The sequence below is a fragment of the Solanum tuberosum genome, unplaced genomic scaffold (genome assembly GCF_000226075.1).
Source record: "Solanum tuberosum cultivar DM 1-3 516 R44 unplaced genomic scaffold, SolTub_3.0 scf00051, whole genome shotgun sequence".
In the NCBI taxonomy this organism is placed as follows: domain Eukaryota; kingdom Viridiplantae; phylum Streptophyta; class Magnoliopsida; order Solanales; family Solanaceae; genus Solanum; species Solanum tuberosum.
This window is the reverse complement of record NW_006238978.1, coordinates 322310-343012: the sequence shown is the minus strand read 5'-3', so window position 1 is coordinate 343012 and position 20703 is coordinate 322310. Positions and strand designations below refer to the sequence as shown.

The 20703-nt window shown below is 31.7% G+C and overlaps 3 protein-coding genes across 3 annotated transcripts; 2 read left to right on the top strand and 1 right to left on the bottom strand.

Annotated features, from left to right (window-relative positions):
• Window positions 1-748: 748 nt before the first annotated feature.
• On the bottom strand, window positions 749-2026 carry LOC102604269 (transcription factor MYB108). The gene is made up of 3 exons (XM_006344239.2): window positions 1852-2026; window positions 1530-1659; window positions 749-1323 (listed from the first exon to the last, which is right to left on the bottom strand). The coding sequence occupies exons 1-3, from the start codon at window positions 2006-2008 to the stop codon at window positions 786-788; spliced, it is 825 nt and encodes a 274-aa protein (XP_006344301.2). The 5' UTR covers window positions 2009-2026; the 3' UTR covers window positions 749-785.
• Window positions 2027-9107: 7081 nt separating this feature from the next.
• Window positions 9108-16892, top strand: LOC102603928 (uncharacterized). The gene is made up of 11 exons (XM_006344238.1): window positions 9108-9163; window positions 11168-11396; window positions 11928-12029; window positions 12263-12432; window positions 12526-12659; window positions 12732-12909; window positions 13264-13831; window positions 13962-14074; window positions 14185-14428; window positions 14694-14876; window positions 16845-16892. Exons 1-11 carry the CDS (start codon window positions 9108-9110, stop codon window positions 16890-16892), a joined length of 2025 nt encoding a protein of 674 aa, XP_006344300.1.
• A 473-nt stretch (window positions 16893-17365) lies between these two features.
• LOC107059999 (ethylene-responsive transcription factor CRF2-like) lies at window positions 17366-18565 on the top strand. Its single transcript, XM_015307224.1, has one exon. It carries the CDS (start codon window positions 17366-17368, stop codon window positions 18563-18565), a length of 1200 nt encoding a protein of 399 aa, XP_015162710.1.
• Window positions 18566-20703: the final 2138 nt, after the last annotated feature.

Genomic DNA, 20703 nt, shown 5'->3' with positions numbered 1-20703 from the left:
TACTTGGACTTTCGAAAAATGATGCCTTATTCGTATCAGATCCTCCAGAAATGCACTACTTGAAGGATTTAATATACACTTGACAACATTTTGAAAAGTCCGAGCAAGGAGCAAGATAGGTTTAATCTATAGGTCATACTCCTTCCAATACAAATACTATGAAATATGTGTCCCCTTTACATGACTAGACAACACAAGAAGAGTCCTTTTCCTTAGCATTTTGAGCTCTCTCTTTCACCAAAGTCACTTCCTCATACTTTCTTTAATTTGACCACATCCTTTCATCTTTCCTAGTTTATCTTTCTATGTCTGAAGAGTCATCTTCTCAATAATGGATCAAACTAGTGGATAAGTATATAATGTTAACTAAGACTCCTCAATAGTAAAAGAACAATCTTCATTCCATTCATCATGAATTGACAAATTTTACGCTGACAATTCCTTTTCTCTGACTATAGATTGAGAAATTTTACACTGATAACTCTTTTTTCTGACTTGGAACCAACAAAATAAGCAAGCTCACACATGGGAAGTTCTCAATAGGACAAATACACAAAAAATCAAGAAAATTTAAGAGTAGTCATTTGATATTTCATTTTTACAAGTCAAAAGTCAAAACTTTTAAAAACACCTACTAAAAACCTTAGTCCATAGCATATAGGCATTAATATCAAAGTGATATTATAAAGCTAAGTAAGACTTTCAAATACAATATTATGATTACCATTTTGCCCCTCCCCCCCCCACAACCCCTTTTCTTGATTTTGAAAATTGTTCAAGTCTAGCTAGATGTCTACATCTCCTAGCTTTTTGAATTGCCAAAGTTCATCCATGTTCCACAATGATCCTTCATCATTCAACCAATTAGCTTCTGCCACCTCACATTCTGAAATTGACATTTCTTGATATGTTAAATGCTCTGGCTGCTGAATGAAACTTCCCACATGATAACATTCATCATCTTGAAGAATTGAATTCAAATTTTCATTCAACACATTCATTGAATCTAATGAATTTTCTAGTGAACCCCATGTTGTGTTGTGGTTGTTATTAGTATCATGGGATTTGTTGTGTTTTGTACAAGGTTCTTGATTATTGTTGATTAAGGGTAAATTAGGAAGTTTTTTCTCAATTGATGATGAAGAACATTGTTCCATTTTTTCAAGTAATCTTGGTACCCATAGATTCTTGATTGCTTCAACAAACTTCTTGCTATTTGAATCAACTTTAAGTTGTCTTGCTTGTTTTTGTACCCTCGTTCTCCAGTAATTCTTGATTTCGTTGTCTGTTCTTCCTGGTAAATGCTGAGCAATCTTTGACCACCTGTAACACATAGACGAATTCAAAATTTAAATTAACATAATCTTGAGTTGTTTGAAATAAAAAGGTAAAGACAATTCGATGCACAAAATATCTCCCACATTGTAGCCCCAAGGAGTATAACATAAATAACCTAGTGACACAAATATCGAGAGCGATTAGACTCGAACTCGTGAACTATAAATCATACAGGTTAAAAGTAAATTTACCTATTTCCCCATTTGGAGTGAAGTTCAAGAATTAAGAGTTGTTCTTGTGGAGTGAGATTTCCACGTTTAATATCTGGTTTTAAATAATTCAGCCACCTTAGTCTACAACTTTTTCCTGTTCTCTTCAATCCTGAAGAAAATAATATTTAATAAATAAATAAAAAGAATAGTATTATACAATTTTGATAGATGCCTTTCACATCTAGCTAAAAGACAATTCAAAAAAATAAAAAACATAATACAACATTAGAAAAAGTGTATATTTTTTTAATAAAATTATTTCTTACTTAAATTCAAGAATTATATAAAATTTAAAAATTACCAGCACATTTTGCTAAGGCATTCCAACGACCTTCATCATGAGTAGAAATATAATGAATAAGAAGATTATCTTCTTCAAGAGTCCATGGACCTCTTCTTAGCTCAAATAATTCATCTTTATTTGATAAATTATTATTATTATTATCATTACTCATCATTAGAAAGAAGAGAGAGAAGAAAAGAAAAAAAAGATTTTTTTTTGGAAATAAGTTGATGAAGAATGAAAGAGAATTTAAAGCAAAGTGAAGTATTATATAGATGATGACAATAAAGGGATTTTTTATACGTCTCTAAAGGAGAAAAAAAATAATATGAGTTTATTTTTTTTCCACATGAAAATAGTACTTACAAACTTTATGGAACATAAAAACTCAAATGGAATTTTATTTAATTTTTTTTTTGTGAGTTTTAAGAGTATGAAAATATATTGTGCCATTTAGTAAACAAGAGAATAATAATAATGATCTTTGTATGAGCATCTAAGTGTGCTCTAAATACATGTGGATGGACCCCTTTTCTTTTACTTGTTAATGAATATTGACCATATAAATTTCAACACTCTTTGGTCCTCCACCCCCTCCCTCCAAAAAAAAACTAAATTATGATATGATTTAGAGTTATAGAAATATTATGATATATTTAAAATTATACGTTTTGATTTTATTTTTTTTATATAAAATGATTTTATTTAATTAATATAACACCTTCATATAAAATGAGACGAACTGAGATTCTTATTATTTACATCAATTATATAGGATATAGGAAGTTCTTGAACAAGAAAAGTGAAAAGATCTTTTTTGTGTGGGTGGGTAGGGGGTTGGGTCTATTCTATTATATAGTGCTCTAGCTAGGTTGTTTCTTATAATATTGTGTCAAAAGTATATAATCTAGATGATGCATTTTAAGATATATAGAAGTAAATAAGTCTTGATACAATGTAAAGAACATCACATTGAATTGAATTGAATAAATTCATTACTCCTCCCGTTCATTTTTACTGGTTCAGTTTAAACTTTACATATTTTATAGAAAAATAATTACTTATATAAATATTTTATCATAAAATTCATATTACTTGATATTTAATTTAGGTCATGATAAATTATTTGATGAATAATTAATATTAAAAATAAATTTTAATTTTTTCTTATATTTTTCATGCAAAGAAAAGCCTTGAGGAAAAAAGGGGAGTCAAGAAAAGTATGATCTTGAAAATGAACTTTGCTTTATTGCTGCCTCCTTGGAAATTGATTCTTATTCAATTTATTATATTATATTAAATTATATATATATTCCCTCTTTTTAATTATGTAAGAAACGTGCTTGACTAAAATTTAGTCTCTCGGTTCATTTTTAATTATCAAATTTTAATTTGACACGCTTATTAAGAAAACAATGATTAGTATAGTGAATGTACTATTTTATTTTTATTAATTAATAAAGTCTCAAATATATTTACTCACTATATTTCTCAAAGACATTAACTCAACATTAATACACTAAAGATAAAATAAGAAAAAAAGTTATCCTTCCTAGATTTTTAAAAAATGACAAAATAAATAAAAGAAATTAAGTTAGAAAATATTTTACAAATAAATAGGGACGGCCAGAGTTGGACTTAGGAGTATATTACTAAAATATTATTTTATGTCCAAGTAAATTAAACGTGGGATTATATGGTTTGATCAAAAGGGCGGCAACCATAACTTTGCCAAGAAAATGTATGGGAATTTAATTAATTAAAATACTATTTTGGTTTGAGTTTTCAAGATAGTGATGCCTCTTTGCTTTTCCCTATGTTTATTCCAATTTACTGTCTCAAATTAGTTGTTGATTTTCATTTTTTCAAGTCAAGATAATGATGTTTAATTCCTTTTTAATTCAATATAAAAATTGTATAAAATATATTTTAAATTACATTTTTTTCATATTTATATAATAAAAAAGTATATCTTAATATATGATTAAAGTTCATATAGTTTTATTCTAACAAAATAATAGCAAATATTTTAGGATGGAGAAGTATTTACAAATCTTTTTCGAAAACAATGTTTATTCTTTAGTCAAAGTCATCAAAATGGCTAACAAATCCAAAAAGTTTGATGTCTTCAAAGTTATTTTTATAATGCTAAGTGTTTTGTAGTTTGTATTAGAATATAAAAAATTATTTTGTTGGAAGGAATATTATGAACTTAGATATCATGTTTATCAAGGGAATCAAACAAGTGGTAGGGTATATCCAATTGGAGACTTAAAAAAAAAAATTAGCTGTAAAATTCATCGTTAATCTATATCTAATTAATAGCTTGTAGCTAATAATATTTCTTAATAATTCATAGCTAATTTATCGTTAAATATAATTAACAAGTTTTATTATTAACAATAGAAATTGTCCGTCGCTTATTCCATTTTGTTGGTACAAAACAATTGAACATACATAGATGTCATTGTATATCAAAGTACGAGCCTTAAAAGCAGGAATTAACTATAAAATTCATCACTAATCTATTGTTAAATCGCTCATATTTAACATGATTTTTTGATAATTCATCATTTATCTATTATTTAATAAAATTAGCGATAAATTTTTATTGTTTAACAACAGAAATTTGTTCGCCACTAATTATTTTTTTTAGTGTTAAAATTATTGAACATAGGTGTCATTGTAATAGCTAGGTGTTTATCATGGGAATAAATTAAGTGGTATATCCAATTGTGAGCCTTAAAAGAAGAGATAAGAGAATTTAGTGGATGATTCGTAAGAAAGTACCTAGAAATCATTTGGGAGTTTGAAGGTAGGGGCCAAAAGGATATATATTATATAGTAGTATGTATTGAAGTCCTAATTTTTTTTAATTTCTTTTCGAAATTTTATTTTTAGAGTAATAATTAAAGTACACCATAATATTTGCGTACATTTTACTCTTTTTTATGCTTTATTTTATGAAATTTTATTGAATATGCTATTGTAATTATTATAATTGAAGTATATATATATACAAAATGCCAAGCAAAGAATAACTCCGAGATTAAATTTTGTGGCGGACTAATAATTTTATTAAGGAGATTTAAATATAAAGATATAATTTTTTTTTTTTTTATGACAAGGGAAATCCGCAGTCGCTACCCTTTGGGTGCGCACAGGGTAAAATCTCCGCTCCTATGCAATAGCTCGCAAACCATATAGGAGAGAGGTAACCCACACTAGGCAAGTCCGGTGCGGCGAGCTCGACCCAAAAGGCAAACCCCTTGCTTTCGCTGGCAAGGGGTTTCGAACTTAAGACCTTCAACCTAGAAGTCCCAAGCCCAAACCACTGGGCCACCCAGAAGGGGTATATAAATATATAAATATACGAGGAAATTAAAAGGGATTCATTTTTAAAAAAATAAAGAAATAAATTGAGGGTGGAAGGAAAGGAATAATGAAAGAGGAGATTACAAATAATGAAAATTGAGCACTCATCGATGAAATGAAAATTTAGCTCTTCAATCAAAAGGATTCAACCAATAGTGTATATTTTCTTAATCTACCTTATATAGTGTATTTTCCGATAAAAGGGATATCAATAATGGATTCATAGAGAACAACGAAAATAATAAGAAAATTAGCCTAAGTATTTAACTAAAATAAAACATCAGAAATAGGTAAAAATCTTTATTATCCATTTGTATTTGATTTAATGTCAAAGTACCTCATGTAATAATTAGATAAATAGATACATTCTTCCCCCCTTAGTAATTTTAAAGATGTCAAAAGAATCTCTACAGAGTGGTATTCAGTAAGTGGCAAACATATACAAAAATAGCTACCATCCAAATTATATATAAAGCTCTATTTTGTTTAAAATTACAACATTTTTCCTATTGTGGGAATTTTCGATGATCGATAAATTAAGTCACGATTATGACATATTCACTTCTCAAGGAGATATCTCAAAAGTCTCCTAACCTGCTATTTACACTGAAATACTACAATTATAATCAAGGGGTGTGATAGTTAAGATCACTTAATTTTTAATGGATATTTCGTGTTACATATACAAATACTTTATGCCCCTTAATTAGCCCACTTGGTACATAATTAGATTAGTCAGAGGAGTGAGTTCAGATACTAAATGGCCAAAGAAAAAAGTGCATTTATGTAAAGGGAAAGTTAAGAATATATATTCTTCGATCAACTAATTTACCAATATAATTGAAGTATATATGCACAACATATACACTATCGATGTATAGTATATGTACATTATATGTATATATTGTATAAAGTATGCACTATGTATATACGTTGAAAATGTTTTATAAATTAGATGACTAAATGGTTCAGACATGTAATTATCCCTATTTAAACTTATAAATTAGATGGTTGAATGGTTCTCTATATATATATATGCACTATGTATAAACATGTATACTATTTACTTTAAGTCTATTCCACTAGAGACGAGAGTAGACAACACATGACTAATCCTATGTAGTCTAAACCCCTCTCTTAGTCACACCAAAAGACAATAAAAAGAAAAAAAAGAAGGATGTGAATTAAAGTAGAAAGAATGAGAATCAATTATTGAGAGTGGGAAATAGATTATATGGAGAGAGTTTTGTTATATTCTTAAATAAAAGGGACATAATTTCCAAATTGAGTAATAAGGTATAGTGGGAAGAAATGGATGCTTTGTTTTTTATCCAACTTTGGGAAATATATAAAGTTAATGACTATGCATGTGACCTTAGAGAAGGATAAGAATTTGATATTGAGTAAATGAATAAATCAAGAATTGGACCTAGGATCCATTTGTTTTGATAATGATATCATAATTCTAAAATGAATGATTGATTGATGAGATTGACAATATTGTAGAAATGGACATAAACCAATAACTAATTAATTCCCCCCCACACTACATGTGTTTTCACTTCAAGTGTGCTTATGATTTGAGAAGGTGACTAGTATACCCGAACTATCGTAAATGACATGCAGATATTCTCTATCATATTTTTGGGACATTGGTGTCCCTGCCGTCCAAAAACTAGAGCAGATATGCCCTTCACTCTAATGGAAGACTAAATAGGGACACGTGGCGTAATCTTATCTGTCGATTCGATATTTAATAAATGTCGGGTCGGTGGATAAGATTATGACACATGTATGTCCGTTAGTATAAAGGGTATATATGCTCTAGTTTTTGGACGACAGGGGCACCAATGTCCTAAAAGTATAACAAAGAGTATCTGCATACAATTTATGATAATTCGGGGGTATATTTGTCTCTTTCTCCCCAAATAAAAACATTATGTTATTTTTATATTTTCCTATTTTTAATATGTTAAATGAAGAAAAGAAAAATTGTAAATCAAGCTGACAATTTTGAGATTAATGGCTGGGAAGTATAGTGGCATCTACAAGTTTGGGGAGAATTTCTACTATGATGATTATAAGAATTTATACATTGAAAGATAGATTCGATTCATTACCTTTTTAATTTCTTCAAGCACAATATTATGATATATACTTATTAAAAAAGTTCTTGATTCATCATTTATTTACAATAAATAATTTGGCTCGATCCGAAAAAACGTCGGCGGAATTGTGTTTAATTTTTAGTTGGACACAACACGTTAGGCATCGTGATACAATCATATTCTCTCTCAACTGGACATGTATATTTCTAGGCTTTTTAGAGTTTTGATAAGTATATTCATAACTATATCATGAGCAGTGTAGGGCATCTACAAGATATATTATTAGTTACCGCTATATAACTTTAATTTCAATTTAAGACGAGTAAACCAAGGAGTGAATATTTCGGGGAAGTTACACATTTGGCCGTTCGACCAACAAATACTACATATATTGCACATTAACTACATGTATATTATACATCTGTTGGCTATTCTTCTGAGCATACAATTATTTAAGTTAATTTTTCTATTTGAAAATCTATAATAATGGCAGAAAAAGGAAAAAAGATCCTAAACTATAAGCGTTATGGGCTTTTGGAGGCTGGACTTGGTATTTGCCATCTCAAGCCCAATAAGTTGTGGCCCAATATAAGCTACTTGCATAGAGAAAGTTCATTTTGATTTATTGGGATATTTTCATATAGAATATATTAATTTTTGGGAGAATTATGTTTACTTCCATAAAATTTTGACTTGTAACACATTATTCACTGAGTTTTCACAATTACAAAAAAATAAGAGATTTCGACGATGTGCAAGCTCTGTTGCAGTTTAAATTTTATTTATACAAATTAAATTTTTATTCTTACATATTTTGTGTAATACAGTAATACTAGAAAACTTGTTTTCGATAGACCCTCGATTCAAATTAATTATTTAACATATTAAATATAACCTTTGGCATTATGTACACCAAATCATTCTTAGCATAGTTTTGGTTAGTCAATAAAGATATACCTTTTGATAAATAAAGGTGTGATACTAATAGTAGTGATGTGTCATTGTCATTTTTGTGAAAGTAATTAATATCTTTTTTTTTATTATAGTAATATAGGTGAATTAAGATATCAATATTCTTTCCCTTCTCTTAGTTTTCAAAGAAAATGTATCAATTCCTTTAAATAAACAAGGACAAGATGGAATATAATATTGAAAATCAAGCATTTACCAATTGTAGTATAGTTTTATTTTGAAGCTTTATCGATGAAGAGAACATTTAACATCATATATTCTTTTATATCTATTATCGAAGCTTGAAAGAAGCGGTAAACGTAGAAGGTGTTTATTATCCAAGCAAACCTTTAAAGTTTCGTTTCTTTATTGGGACTGCCAAATTTCGAATACACAACTCATAAATACAAAGTATTTCATATTAGTTACTTTTTTTTCTTTCACATATATGTTAAGAAATTATAAATAAAAAAATAATTTCATTAATTTATTTCTCAAACTTTTTTTTGAATTGTTTACATTTTTTTTAAAGGAAAGGTCAATTATAAGAGTAAAATTAATAAATTTTAATAAATTAAAGTAATTTAAGATAATTATTTTTTTAATATAATGTGAAGAATTAATAAGGATAATATAGGGAAAGTATCGATAAAGTCGAGTAAGGGCTGAATAAGGGGCATGAGTTGTTGCATGTTGAACACGTGTCCTATAGATCCTAAAGAACTGAAGCCCACTATAAATTTTTATTTTTATTTTTTCTTTCTGGAACTTGTCTTCTACAAAAATATAAAATTTATACATAAAAACCTTGAATTATAATTCTAAAATTTTAATAAAAAGATGGGAAAGAAGCATCTATCTTCCATTGCCAACGACGTTATTCATTCATGTGCTATGTTAGTTTTCCTCTTTACTATTTTTGTTGCATTTTTTATTACTAGTATAACTACTTTCTATGGTTATTTGTTTTTTTTTTCTATCGAAACTTGTCTTGTTAAAGATAGAAATAAGATATGCGTACATACTGTTATTATTAGATCTTACTTTCGACATGATTAGGTTATGTATGTAGTTGTTGATCAAGAGATATTATCCTTGTTAACTGTGCTATAGAGTTTGATTACTATTTGTATTTATATAAAGTTGTAAAAATGGTTACTTGTGATGAGATAAAAGTGAAAAACATGATTTACTAAGACCATGAACAAGTAAAAGGATAGTAAAAGAAAATAATTGAATTAGGTGTATAATTAATACTCCGTATGTCTCAATTTATGTGACATAGTTCAAATTTTGGGAGTCGGACAGTTTAAGTTAGACGGTGAATTGACATAAAATCTTCAAGTTTTCTGAATAAAATTTATATATTTGAAAATTAGTAAAAATTACAGTAAATCGCAATAAAATTGACAACTCAAAATATTTAAAAGATATATGAAAGATTATGGTAAAATATAAACTTGTTTGAATGTCGAATTTTAAAAGGTCCCATATAAATTGGGACGGAGGGGGTTATGTGCTTTCACTTTCTAGTGAGCCCCTCTTCAAGTTTTCACATTATGTTATTTTACGTTTTTGAACATTTTTATCCTTTTAACTTTAATACCTTTTAATTAAAAAATGAAAAAAGATCAGTTTATTTTAAAATAAAATGGATATTATAGACTTTTAAAATTTCTGGCCATTTAGCATTACCCATATACAAAATTGTGAAAAGTAATTATCATCCCATTTATGTTGACTTAAGTTGTTAGAGAGAGTCGCATTTTTATGTACACGTATTATTTAATTGTGTCTTCAACACACCCTACACGTGCTCATTGAGAACTACGAGGGTGAGTTTGATTCTTTTTCATGGGTCAAACATAGGGGTGTGCATTCGGTTTTTTGGTTTGGTTTTACACTATTCGGTTTGGATTTTCGGTTTTTGGTTTTGTAAAAGTGTAACCCAATCCGATCCAAAATAAATTTGGTTTGGTTTGGTTTTCCTCTATTCGGTTCGGTTTTTTTCGGTTTGGTTATTCGGTTATGTCAATAATTAATAACATATATAACCAAAGTAATAATATTTAATCCCTTAAATATTCTTTCTAATATAAATCATAAGTAAAACATAAAACACAATACTTATAAGTATACCTATTAAAGATGTAATTCAAACATAAAATATAAACGTAATCATCATGAAAGACAATAACCAAAAAGGGACAAAAGTGGTTAACTCCAACTTAATTCTAAACCTAAACATTATATATATATATATATAATTCGGGTTTTTTCGGTTTTTATTTTTTAAAATCCGAAACCAAACCAAAAAACCAAACAAAGTAATTTTTTAATCCAAAACCAATCCGAAAAACCAAAAAACCAATCCAAATAAAAATTCGGTTTGATTTGGTTTGGTTATTCGGTTTAATCCGAATAGTGCACACCCCTAGTCAAACATGTGATCACGAGTAGCAGTGATCCTCGAACATAGAAATTTGTCCATTCTGATATCATGTTGAAGTGCCTAACAATTTCACCTAAACTACTAAAAAAAAACTGAAATTAACTACGAACTTTGTCTCTAATCCGTTGCGACGGACAATAGCGGATCCAGAATTATCATTAAGGAGTGTCAATGATTGTAGTAAAAAATATAAATATGAGGCTAATAGAACTAGTACACACGATCTTAAGAAATTTTCGTAACATCTTAACCACTAGACTAAATCTTGACCTCTATATACAATGTGGGTGTCGCTTGACACCTCTTGGCTAAGGGTGGGCCCGGCCCTGGCGATGGATTTTGTTGTTTAGCTACAAAATTTGTCTGTCGCTAAATCCAATTTCTTAAGTAATGAAAGTTACGTATTTAATTATGTTTTCAACCGTTATTGATAAATGTTTCGTCGCAGGAGGTTAGGCACCTCTGTGGATGAATTAGTGCATGAATTTGAGGATGGATGGGATCCTAAAATGGGTTGTTATTCAAGGAAGTTAGTGGAATTTTGCTGCTCTAAGGCCCTCACTGATGTATGCAGTAAGTTGGAGGAGACGTTAGTCAATGGTTCGTTTAGCCGGATCACATTTGATATGATGCTAGCATGGCAAATGCCGAGTTCAGCTGATGAAGACAGGCATTCAGTTAATGTCCTTTGCTATACTTTTTAATCCAATGACTCTCTCTTTACTGCATGCTTTGATTTTGTGTATCGTGTACTTTAAAAGCTTTAAATTATAAAAATTGATCCTAATAGCTTCTGCGGTTGCTATGTTCTAATCCTAACGATTTGATGTTATCCGTTTCGTGTATACTAGTTTCATATGCATACTTTTCGAAGAATGGCCTAAATTCAGAAGTTCTTAGTCTAGAGTGGATCAGCCAGCAATTTATTTGTCCCCCGAGTGTAGGATGATTACTCTATGAGTTTAAGTAGATGCTGCTACATTTCCATGTCTATTACAGATTTTAATCCATATTTCTCTCGTAATTACTCTTAATGTACTCGTCACATCAGACTTATGTTTGTACTACATAGGAGATTAGTGATTCTGTGTTTTAGCATAAGCGAACAAGAACGGTTTTATTACCTTTACAGATGCCAATTAGAATTTTGGTGTTTTTTTCCCCTGATGAAATGTGCTATGTGGTATGTTTTTTCCTTTATATTACAGGAGTGCGTGGCAAAAGAAAAAGAAGACAGGAAAGTAACTTGTAAAGTGCCTCAAGAACAAGATGACATATCGTTGTTCTACTCGGATGTCATGCCACTCCTTGTAAGGAACTTGTATCTTAACTAGAAATTTTCTTTTCGTCACATTGTGCTACTCGATAGACACTCGGATTTCATCTGGTGCGCGCCTCCTGATAAGTGATATGTATTTCTTCTCTGTACCACACTAACTTAAGATGCTAGTAAGAAAAATGGAAAGCTAATAACTAACTACGTACCCGAAATCTTCATGTTATACCTTAGATTCTTACAGTACATTTACGTTTGATTTGACAGGTTGATAATGAACCAGGTGTTGGAGAGGATGCATTCCTGTGGATGGGGACGCTTGTACATTTAGTAGCCGATATTATTAATGGACGATTTACTTTCGAGACACTGACAGCATCTACGGAAAATCGACTTCATTATCCCGCTTATGACATGTTTCTGAAAGAGATTGAAAAGTAATTCTTGTTTCTCGCTTGGAAAAATAATAAAATAGTGTTGTTGGGGTTGAGGTATAGTTGATTGACTGATTGATTGGTTCCATTGATTAGATGTGTGAAGCATTTGCAAACACAAACAACCCCAACAGGCATGGAAATGGCGGACGATGAGTTCATACTACATGTGGAAGGAACTGGAAGTTCGCAGAGAGTAGTGCGCCACATTGGAGGCACAAGTTGGCCTGGTATGTCTTGCCTTTAATTGTGGTTTGTGTTGTTACCTGGCTTGGGATTTCTAACGGACTTCTTATTTCTAGGTAGGCTGACTCTAACGAACTATGCCCTCTACTTCGAGGCATCTGGTGTTCTCTCTTACAAAGAAGCTATTAAGCTCGATCTTTCGAAAGACAGTGAACAAAGTGTCAAGACAGCTGCCACGGGTCCATGGGGTGCTCCTCTCTTCGACAAAGCCATAGTATATGAATCGTCTGAATTGTAAGTACTCTTAATGACTTCTAAATATGTTTGCACCAGTTAATCAAGTTCTCCGGGTTTTCCTCAAGGACTAAATTGCATTCAAGTTTTTCGGTCTTTTCTCGAGGACTAAATTGCATTTTCATTTACTAGAGACATGAGAAAGCGGGTAATAGTCATCTTAAACACTTCAGGAATATGTTGCTCGGGCTCTTCGAAAATGTTGACGGGATCATGTCGGATCCTTTAAAAGTAATGCATTTTTGGAGGATCTAAAACAGGTGGGGCAGCATTTTTGAAGCGTCCCAGCAACATAACTTGAGGTAATCACGAATTCCAGGCCAACTTATTAATCGACTTGTGTTCTCCGTTTAGGCAAGAAGGGGTTGTCATTGAATTTCCAGAAATAACAAGCTCAACAAGACGCGACCACTGGCTTTCTCTTGTGAAGGAAATTATGCTATTGCATAGGTTTTTACGGAAGTTCAAAATAGATTCACCATTGGAGTCGTGGGAAATGCACGCGAGGACAATACTAGGAATCATTAGGCTACATGCAGCTAGAGAAATGCTTAGGATATCTCCTCCAGGCCCCAAAAACTTCCTAATTTTCGACTTGCTCGATGAATTGCCGAAGGGAGATTACGTGCTTAAAGAGCTTGCCGAGAGTTTGAAGAAAGTTGACACTAGACACCCGTGTAGTGCTAGCTCGATCTTGAGGAGCCTTAATGTCTCCCAAATGTTTGTTCCAAGTGTAGAATTAAAAGAAATCCAAAAAGATATCAATGACGTCCCTACTTCGCCAGTACAAGTCGACCATGTTTCGTCATTGGAGAGTGCTATTGATCAGTCGCGGGAGGAAGCTAAAGAAATTCAAAAGGCTAAAGCTACGGTCGAGGATCTGAAAGACGAAGGAATCGGCAATAGTGTCCAGGTTCTTATGGTAGGTTGCCACTCTACTCCTGTTTACGAGTGTTGTGCATCTCGTATTCCTAATTGAAAAGGTCTCGATATGTGTATATACCTTTATGCTGCATATCAATTGTGCTAAAGTATGTTCTATTTTTCTTTAGGGTCTGCTTAAACCACTAAAAAAGTTAGTTCCATATGTTCAAGATGCTTTTACATGGGAAAGGCCGGTATCCAGTACCATTCTTGTGGTAACGACGTTGGTTGTTATTTACAAGTGAGTTTCCTTATTCCCGCTTTGTCACTTGCCTACGTTCGATGTCAAACAGTGAACTTCTATTGTTTTAGTAAGTCCCTATACGAGCTAACGGATGCTTGTGACTGTAGCGAGTGGGTCGGCAAGGCAATAGCTGCTCTCTTATTGGGAATTGTCGCTGCGATGATATGGGCTAGACGAAGGAGGATACCAGATAAGGTCGACAGGATAGTCGTCTACACTGGATCCGATCAGACAACAATGGAAAGTATAGTGTCAGCGCAACTGGGGCTGAGAAGCGTCTATGACTTGATCCAAACGATGAATGTAACTATACTGAAAATTTGGTCAGTGTTGGTTTCGAAAGCTCCAAAGGTACGTTATTTTACCCTGCATTTTTTGCTTTCAACTCCTTCTGTCCCTTGTTAACTTAGTAGGTAATTGAAGCCCGTGGTACATGTAAATAGCTTTTATCAGTTCAACGAAACCCAATATATACACGTGAATCACTAAAATTTTAATAAATATTAACTTCTGAACTCATAATCTCAAATGTACGAGTTTAAGGTTCGTATTTAGTGCTAATAACTTAAAGGTGGAATCCCTTGAATTTAAATCCTGAATCCGCTTTTGATTGCAGCATGCAGATATGGTAATGGTAGCATTGGTCGTTGCTGCGGTGATTTTAGCCGTGGTTCCTTTTAAGTTCATTCTAATGGCGTTGGCGTCGTATGGCTTTGTGGCAGCATCAAAGATAGGGAAAAGCAAGCAAAATGAGAAAGGAAATAGGAGATTACAGGAGTGGTGGGACTCTATTCCGGTTGTTCCCGTAGATACTGTGAACGAAATCGAGCCCGATACATAATCGAGCCTGAAGACAGCGTCATCGCGATAAAAAGGAATAATTTACCTACTATAGCAAGTGAAATGGTGTATTTCATGTATACATGTGTTAATACTTTCATCGTTTTGTAACGCAGTGTGAATTACATAGTTTTTTTTTTCCTGGAATAAGAGTTTGATGAATTTTTGTAGAACAATAAGCATCAGGTGTCTTATGCAGGTTATAGTTTTCTATTGTCTGCAAAACTTGTTGTTAATTGAACAAGTTTACCATCTTGAAATATATATCCTGAACGTCGCTTTTATAAGCGGAAGTTAGAACTTATGTTCGATGTAACAATATATATATATATATATATATAATTGCAACGTCCTGATATTCGGACTAGACAAGGCTGACACATGTCCAGCTTAATAGTGATGATATTATCTGCTTTGCTCTTTGAACACGCATGACTTTAAAATACGTCATTAGGGTATAAGGTTTATTTTGTTTTCTATATTTTCTATACATTTTTTTTTTCATATTCGATTTTTTTGTTCTAAATTTCTCTGTTCCTTTTTTATATGTCTTTCCAAAACCCATCTAACTAATTTTCAAATTTAACTTTTAGATGAACCAAATTGAGAGAATTAAAATAAGTCGAGTTAATGAATTCTATGAAACTTGTGAATTAGCGAATTATATTTTTATGGGCTGATTTTGTCATATTTAATCAACATCGTTTGCTTAAAGAGTGGTTAGCCAAAATCGTTGATCAAACTAATTTATAAATATCTTTTTCTATACATCTTTAATTTGATTTATTTATACATTTTTTACACTTTTAAGTCTTTACAATTCAAACTTTAATATTTGATTTTACTTGCTAAAAATAATTAATAAGTATCAAGTGTTTATCAACTGTTAATTTTATAACTAAATAATTATGTCTTTGACTAGAAATATTATTTCACAGTGGGTTTGTATTTTGTATTTTGTCCGGTTCTTGGATCGATCTCATCAAGCCTCCTTGCAATTATATACTTATCGTCTAACTCAAGTTACACCGCTTTTAAAGAAACTTCATTCAAGAAGTTAGATTATATTCTTAGGAATATGTTATAGGGTATAGGCAAAAAGTTCTCTTACTAGCAAAAGTAAGCAAGATTATTACAACGTATAATACAGGGGCGGCTCAAGTATATTAGTGGCCTAAAGCAAAAATCAAACTGGGCCTTAAACTTAAATTGTTAATAATTTTTATATAATTGATTTGTTCTAATTTTCAATTGATAATATAACCATTCTTATTTTAAATTATTTATCATGAGATATAGTACTCCAAATATGTCAAATTTCTTCTAATAATTCCTTCATTTTTCGTGAAAATTTCTTTTTCTACAAATAGTATTCAATATTTGTTAAAAATAATAACTTATAACCTATTATTATTAAAAATGAGGCCCCTTAAATTTCGGACCTAAGGCACATGTCTTTTTTTTAACACTATCGAGCCGCTCCTGCGTATAAATATTAAAATATATTAGAATTTTTTTATATTCCTTAGAAGTAAAAGTAGCAAGATTATTAAACGTATAAATATTAAAATATATTAGATTTTTTCCTTAAAAGTTTTACCATGATATAAAGTCAGAAGTACTTTTGTAAAAACTAGTGGTAAAAACTTCTAGTGGTAAAACTTTTATCCATTTAGCGACAATCCTTACCCACACAATCAAAGGTCAATTTTTGCTTGGCTCAAAAAAACTATTGCATTTCTAATTACCTTTTGGGAGGCCACAGTTTTAGTATATTATTAGGATACACAAATATCCATGACGAAAAATTAAATGATAATATATACTTTGTTTCGTATAGAGTATTTGAAAGTAAATAAATACACACATGTCTTTGTCTTACAAATCTTATTCAAATTTGATTTAATTAGACTATTAAATTAAGAAGATACCAATAAGATTTAGGAATGAATCAACAAGATCTTTTTTATTTTAGAATGGTAAACATCGAATTAGTGTAATTGATAAAGATAAAACTAATAAATACTTTTTTTTTAGAAAAAAAATCATTGAAATGTTCTTAAACTTTCTACAAAAATACAAATTTTAAAATAGTTTTACCAAAAAACTATATAATAAAAACAAACTAAAAGTGCATTATAGAATAAAATATTCAAGAAAATCTCAATTCTCTGAACTTTTACTTTATCGAATAAAATTCAATTTCCACCTTATAAATTAATTAATCAAACTAAAAATATTCATAAATTATATAAGAATGACCATTTAATTTCTCATTTATTTATTTTTTGGCTATAATTTCTCAAAATTAGTTTTTCGAGGGAACAATTCCTTAACTACCTTTTATACCTTAACCTATTTGTCTTCTCTTCTCAATTTTTTTGTTTTTTGGTTATACTCTGTTCTTACCGAAAAAAAAAATCACCAGTTTTTTTCAGTTTCTTGAGTATGAAATCCAAAATCAAACAAGATTTTATTGGTGAAAATCAAGAAATAATTGAAATTCAGAGGAGAATAATAGTAAAAATCTCAGACCCAGATGCTACAGAATCATCTTCAGATGATGAAAAACAGGAAAAAAGACCAAAGATTATTGTTCATGAGATTGTTCAGAAAAAGGTAAAGATTCAATCTTTTTTACTAAACAGCAAAAACCCATTAGATTTTTATCAATTGCCTCCTCCTAGGGTTCGAAAAAGAAAGTATCAGAAAAAGGCTATTTCTGCAAAATCTGGAAATCCGCCATTAATGGTGGATTCTCAGAACTTGGATTCAACGAAGGTAAAGACTCGTTTTTCACTAAAAAACAGAAACTTTTTGAGTTTTGATGAATCTTCTGGTAAATTGCCTCCTATGGTTCGAAAGAGGAAATCTGGAAAATTTGCTACTGAGATTAGAGACCCATTTAGCAAGAAAAGAATTTGGTTGGGTACTTTTAATACTCCTGAAGAAGCTTCTGAGGTTTATCAATCTAAGAAACTTGAGTTTCAGGAGAAGTTGGAAAAGGCTAAAAATGCAAATGTGGATAAGGTTATTTCTGCAAAATTTGAACTTGGGTCTTCTTCTTCGAGTGATCCTCCATTAATGGTTGATTCTCAAAACACAGATTCATCAAATGAGTCAGTTGATAGATTGAAGAAGGCTAAAAATGCAAAAGAGAAAATGGCTATTTCTGCAAAATTTGAACTTGGTTCTTCTTCTTCGAGTGGTCCGCCATTAATGGATGATTCTCAAAACACAGATTCATCAAATGAGTCAGATGATATATTGAAGAAGGCTAAAAATGCAAAAGATAAATTGGCTATTTCTGCAAACTCTGAACCTGGTTCTTCTTCAAGTGAGCCAATATTAATGGTGGATGAGATTGATGAGCAATTGAATAAGGCTATAAATGCAAATGTGGAAATGAGTATTTCTGCAAAATCTGAACTTGGTTCTTCTTCTAGTGATCAAGTGGATGCACAAACCTCGGATTCATCGAATGGCGTTGAAGAAAGTGATGACGAAATGTGGATGGGGCAGTGGATACAAATTTCAGGTGATAAAGAAGTTAAATTTTCGCAGAAATTGGGCGTTCCTGTTGTTGACAATTACGGTTTCTTGTTAGGTGAATTTAGCAAATTGGATGATCTTAGTATTTCTGCTTGAGATAACTATAGTTCCATAAATACTATGTTCGAAACTTGCAGCAATTTTAGGTGATTAGGTCCAATTTGTGAATATTAACCGTGGCAATTGCAAGTTGACGAATAAGTGTTCATGTGTTATGGAATTTGTTGTAATGGTTATAACTTTGAATGCAGCAATGGAAATTTGTTCGTCAAATAGAAATTTGAGTTCTTGAATCTTTGTTTGTAGAATTTGTTATTATTATGGTCTCTCTTCTTTTTGATGAAATCTTCCATCTGTTCGATCCATTCCTACTTTGTACGAATTAAATGTATAGATACTTGATATGTGTTTGCTATGTTGCTCGGACACTCCAAAATGCACTACTTTTGTTGGGCTTGATGGATGATGTCTCGGGGTCGTCTGTCGGGACTTGATGTAATGTGAACAGAGTGTTGATGAGATGGAGTCTCGATTTGTGTGTCAAGAAGAATCAATTTGACGTTACAAGTCTAAAGTTGGGTATTGAGGTATGTAACGGCTGAAACTCATCTTTGGCATTAAGGCATGACTTCCTACCACATGTTTCCTCTGTACGAGTCTATAAGCTCCCATGTCACGAAACAACATGTGATATTTTTGAATAGTTTCCTACCATTGTTTCCTCTAGACGAGTCTATAAGCTTCTATGTCACGAAACGACTTGTGACATTTTTGAATAGTCTGAACAACATAGTGTGTTTGTATGTATTTTTTGGTTGAAACTTGGGTGGGTTGGGGGGTGGGGGTGTTTAGTTGGTCTCATGAGAAGATCTAATCTTGACACAAATAGTCACTATGTACAGAGAGAGTCGAAATGGACTGAATTGGCATGGCCTAAGTTGCGCGGACTCTTCACTTTTGATGCTGCACCCGTGTCAGATTCTCCAAAAATACACTACTTTTGGCGAATCCGACACACACCTCTTGACATTTTTGAAGAGTTCGAGCAACATAGGGCATGGCAACCAAAACAGTAATCTAAACTGGCAACTATTACATCAGCTACTACTATGTCCTACTCTTCATAGAAATGATTTCTTGCACAATTTTCCTTGTAACTACTTGTGTTGGAGTCTCTGTGTAGCTCGGAATATCCTTCGCTTTCTTTCAATTCATATGTGGTATACATAGCTTCTGTCAAACACATTCTGTAAATTGTCCCTACTGGGCTTTTGTCCCCTTAGCATTTGCATATGTCCCAATGAAGCTCTTCTTGCCCCATGTCATTGATTGTCTGTCGATTCCTTGCCAGCGTAGGATCCCTTTCAAGATAACGCCAAGATGGTGAATCAATAGTTTCACTCTCCCTATTGCATTTCACTATTTCAGATCCGTTTTGGTGAGCCTGGATTGTTACTAATGATCTACTCCATTGGACTTATTTGAAAACACCTCTAAGTGAGACATACATCTTCTTGATGTTGATTATATCACTTTCCTGATAGCCAGTAGCTTGTAGTTATTGTTTGGTTCTCAGAATCTTCTGTACCACCCAAGAACGCCTGGTTTGAGGCAGGGGCGGAGCCAAGTAGGGCCTAGGGGTTCATCCGTACCCCTTTTGGCTTCTAACATGTGTTTACTTTTTTATATTTTGAACCCCTGAGTGAAAATTTTGGCTCCGCTATTGGTTTGAGGTACATTCCCAAGTTTACCAACTGCTGTTCTATTCCATATAGTAATGTTCAAAAAAATCCTTGCAGTTCTATGTCAACAGTGCATTTTTTGGTATCTCTACTCCAGTCCACAAAAATCCTTACAAATTGTGACATAATAAGTTTGATCACCTTAATTTGCTGGTAAAACAAAGATTTGTGACCAGTAAATTTGTATTGAAAAGAGTACATAGAATGCGTTTCACTTGTTGAACAGGTTCTAACTTCTATGGTCGATCCGTGGTGACATCTTTGAGGTGATCTCGTCGTGGTAAACCTAAGTATTTGAAACAAAGGGACCTTCTGAATGGAGTAAAAGAACTTGGGATCATCGATCTCTTCCTTAGAGATTGGGATGAGTAGTGGATGTCGATCAATGATGTGAAAACACTCAACAGTTAACATCTTTCTATTTTATTGATTATAAAAAATAGTGATACGTAAAGCTCTGTTTTGAGTTCTCATTAAAGTTAATACGTATCA

Coding starts and splice junctions, on each gene's coding strand:
- LOC102604269 (XM_006344239.2), bottom strand. CDS start 2,008: ATGATGAGTAATGATAATAATAATAATAATTTATCAAATAAAGATGAA. Junction 1,660..1,851: donor TGCCTTAGCAAAATGTGCTG/GTAATTTTTAAA, acceptor TATTTTCTTCAG/GATTGAAGAGAACAGGAAAA. Junction 1,324..1,529: donor CACTCCAAATGGGGAAATAG/GTAAATTTACTT, acceptor TATGTGTTACAG/GTGGTCAAAGATTGCTCAGC.
- LOC102603928 (XM_006344238.1), top strand. CDS start 9,108: ATGGGAAAGAAGCATCTATCTTCCATTGCCAACGACGTTATTCATTCA. Junction 12,030..12,262: donor CGGATGTCATGCCACTCCTT/GTAAGGAACTTG, acceptor TTGATTTGACAG/GTTGATAATGAACCAGGTGT. Junction 14,429..14,693: donor TGGTTTCGAAAGCTCCAAAG/GTACGTTATTTT, acceptor TTTTGATTGCAG/CATGCAGATATGGTAATGGT.
- LOC107059999 (XM_015307224.1), top strand. CDS start 17,366: ATGAAATCCAAAATCAAACAAGATTTTATTGGTGAAAATCAAGAAATA.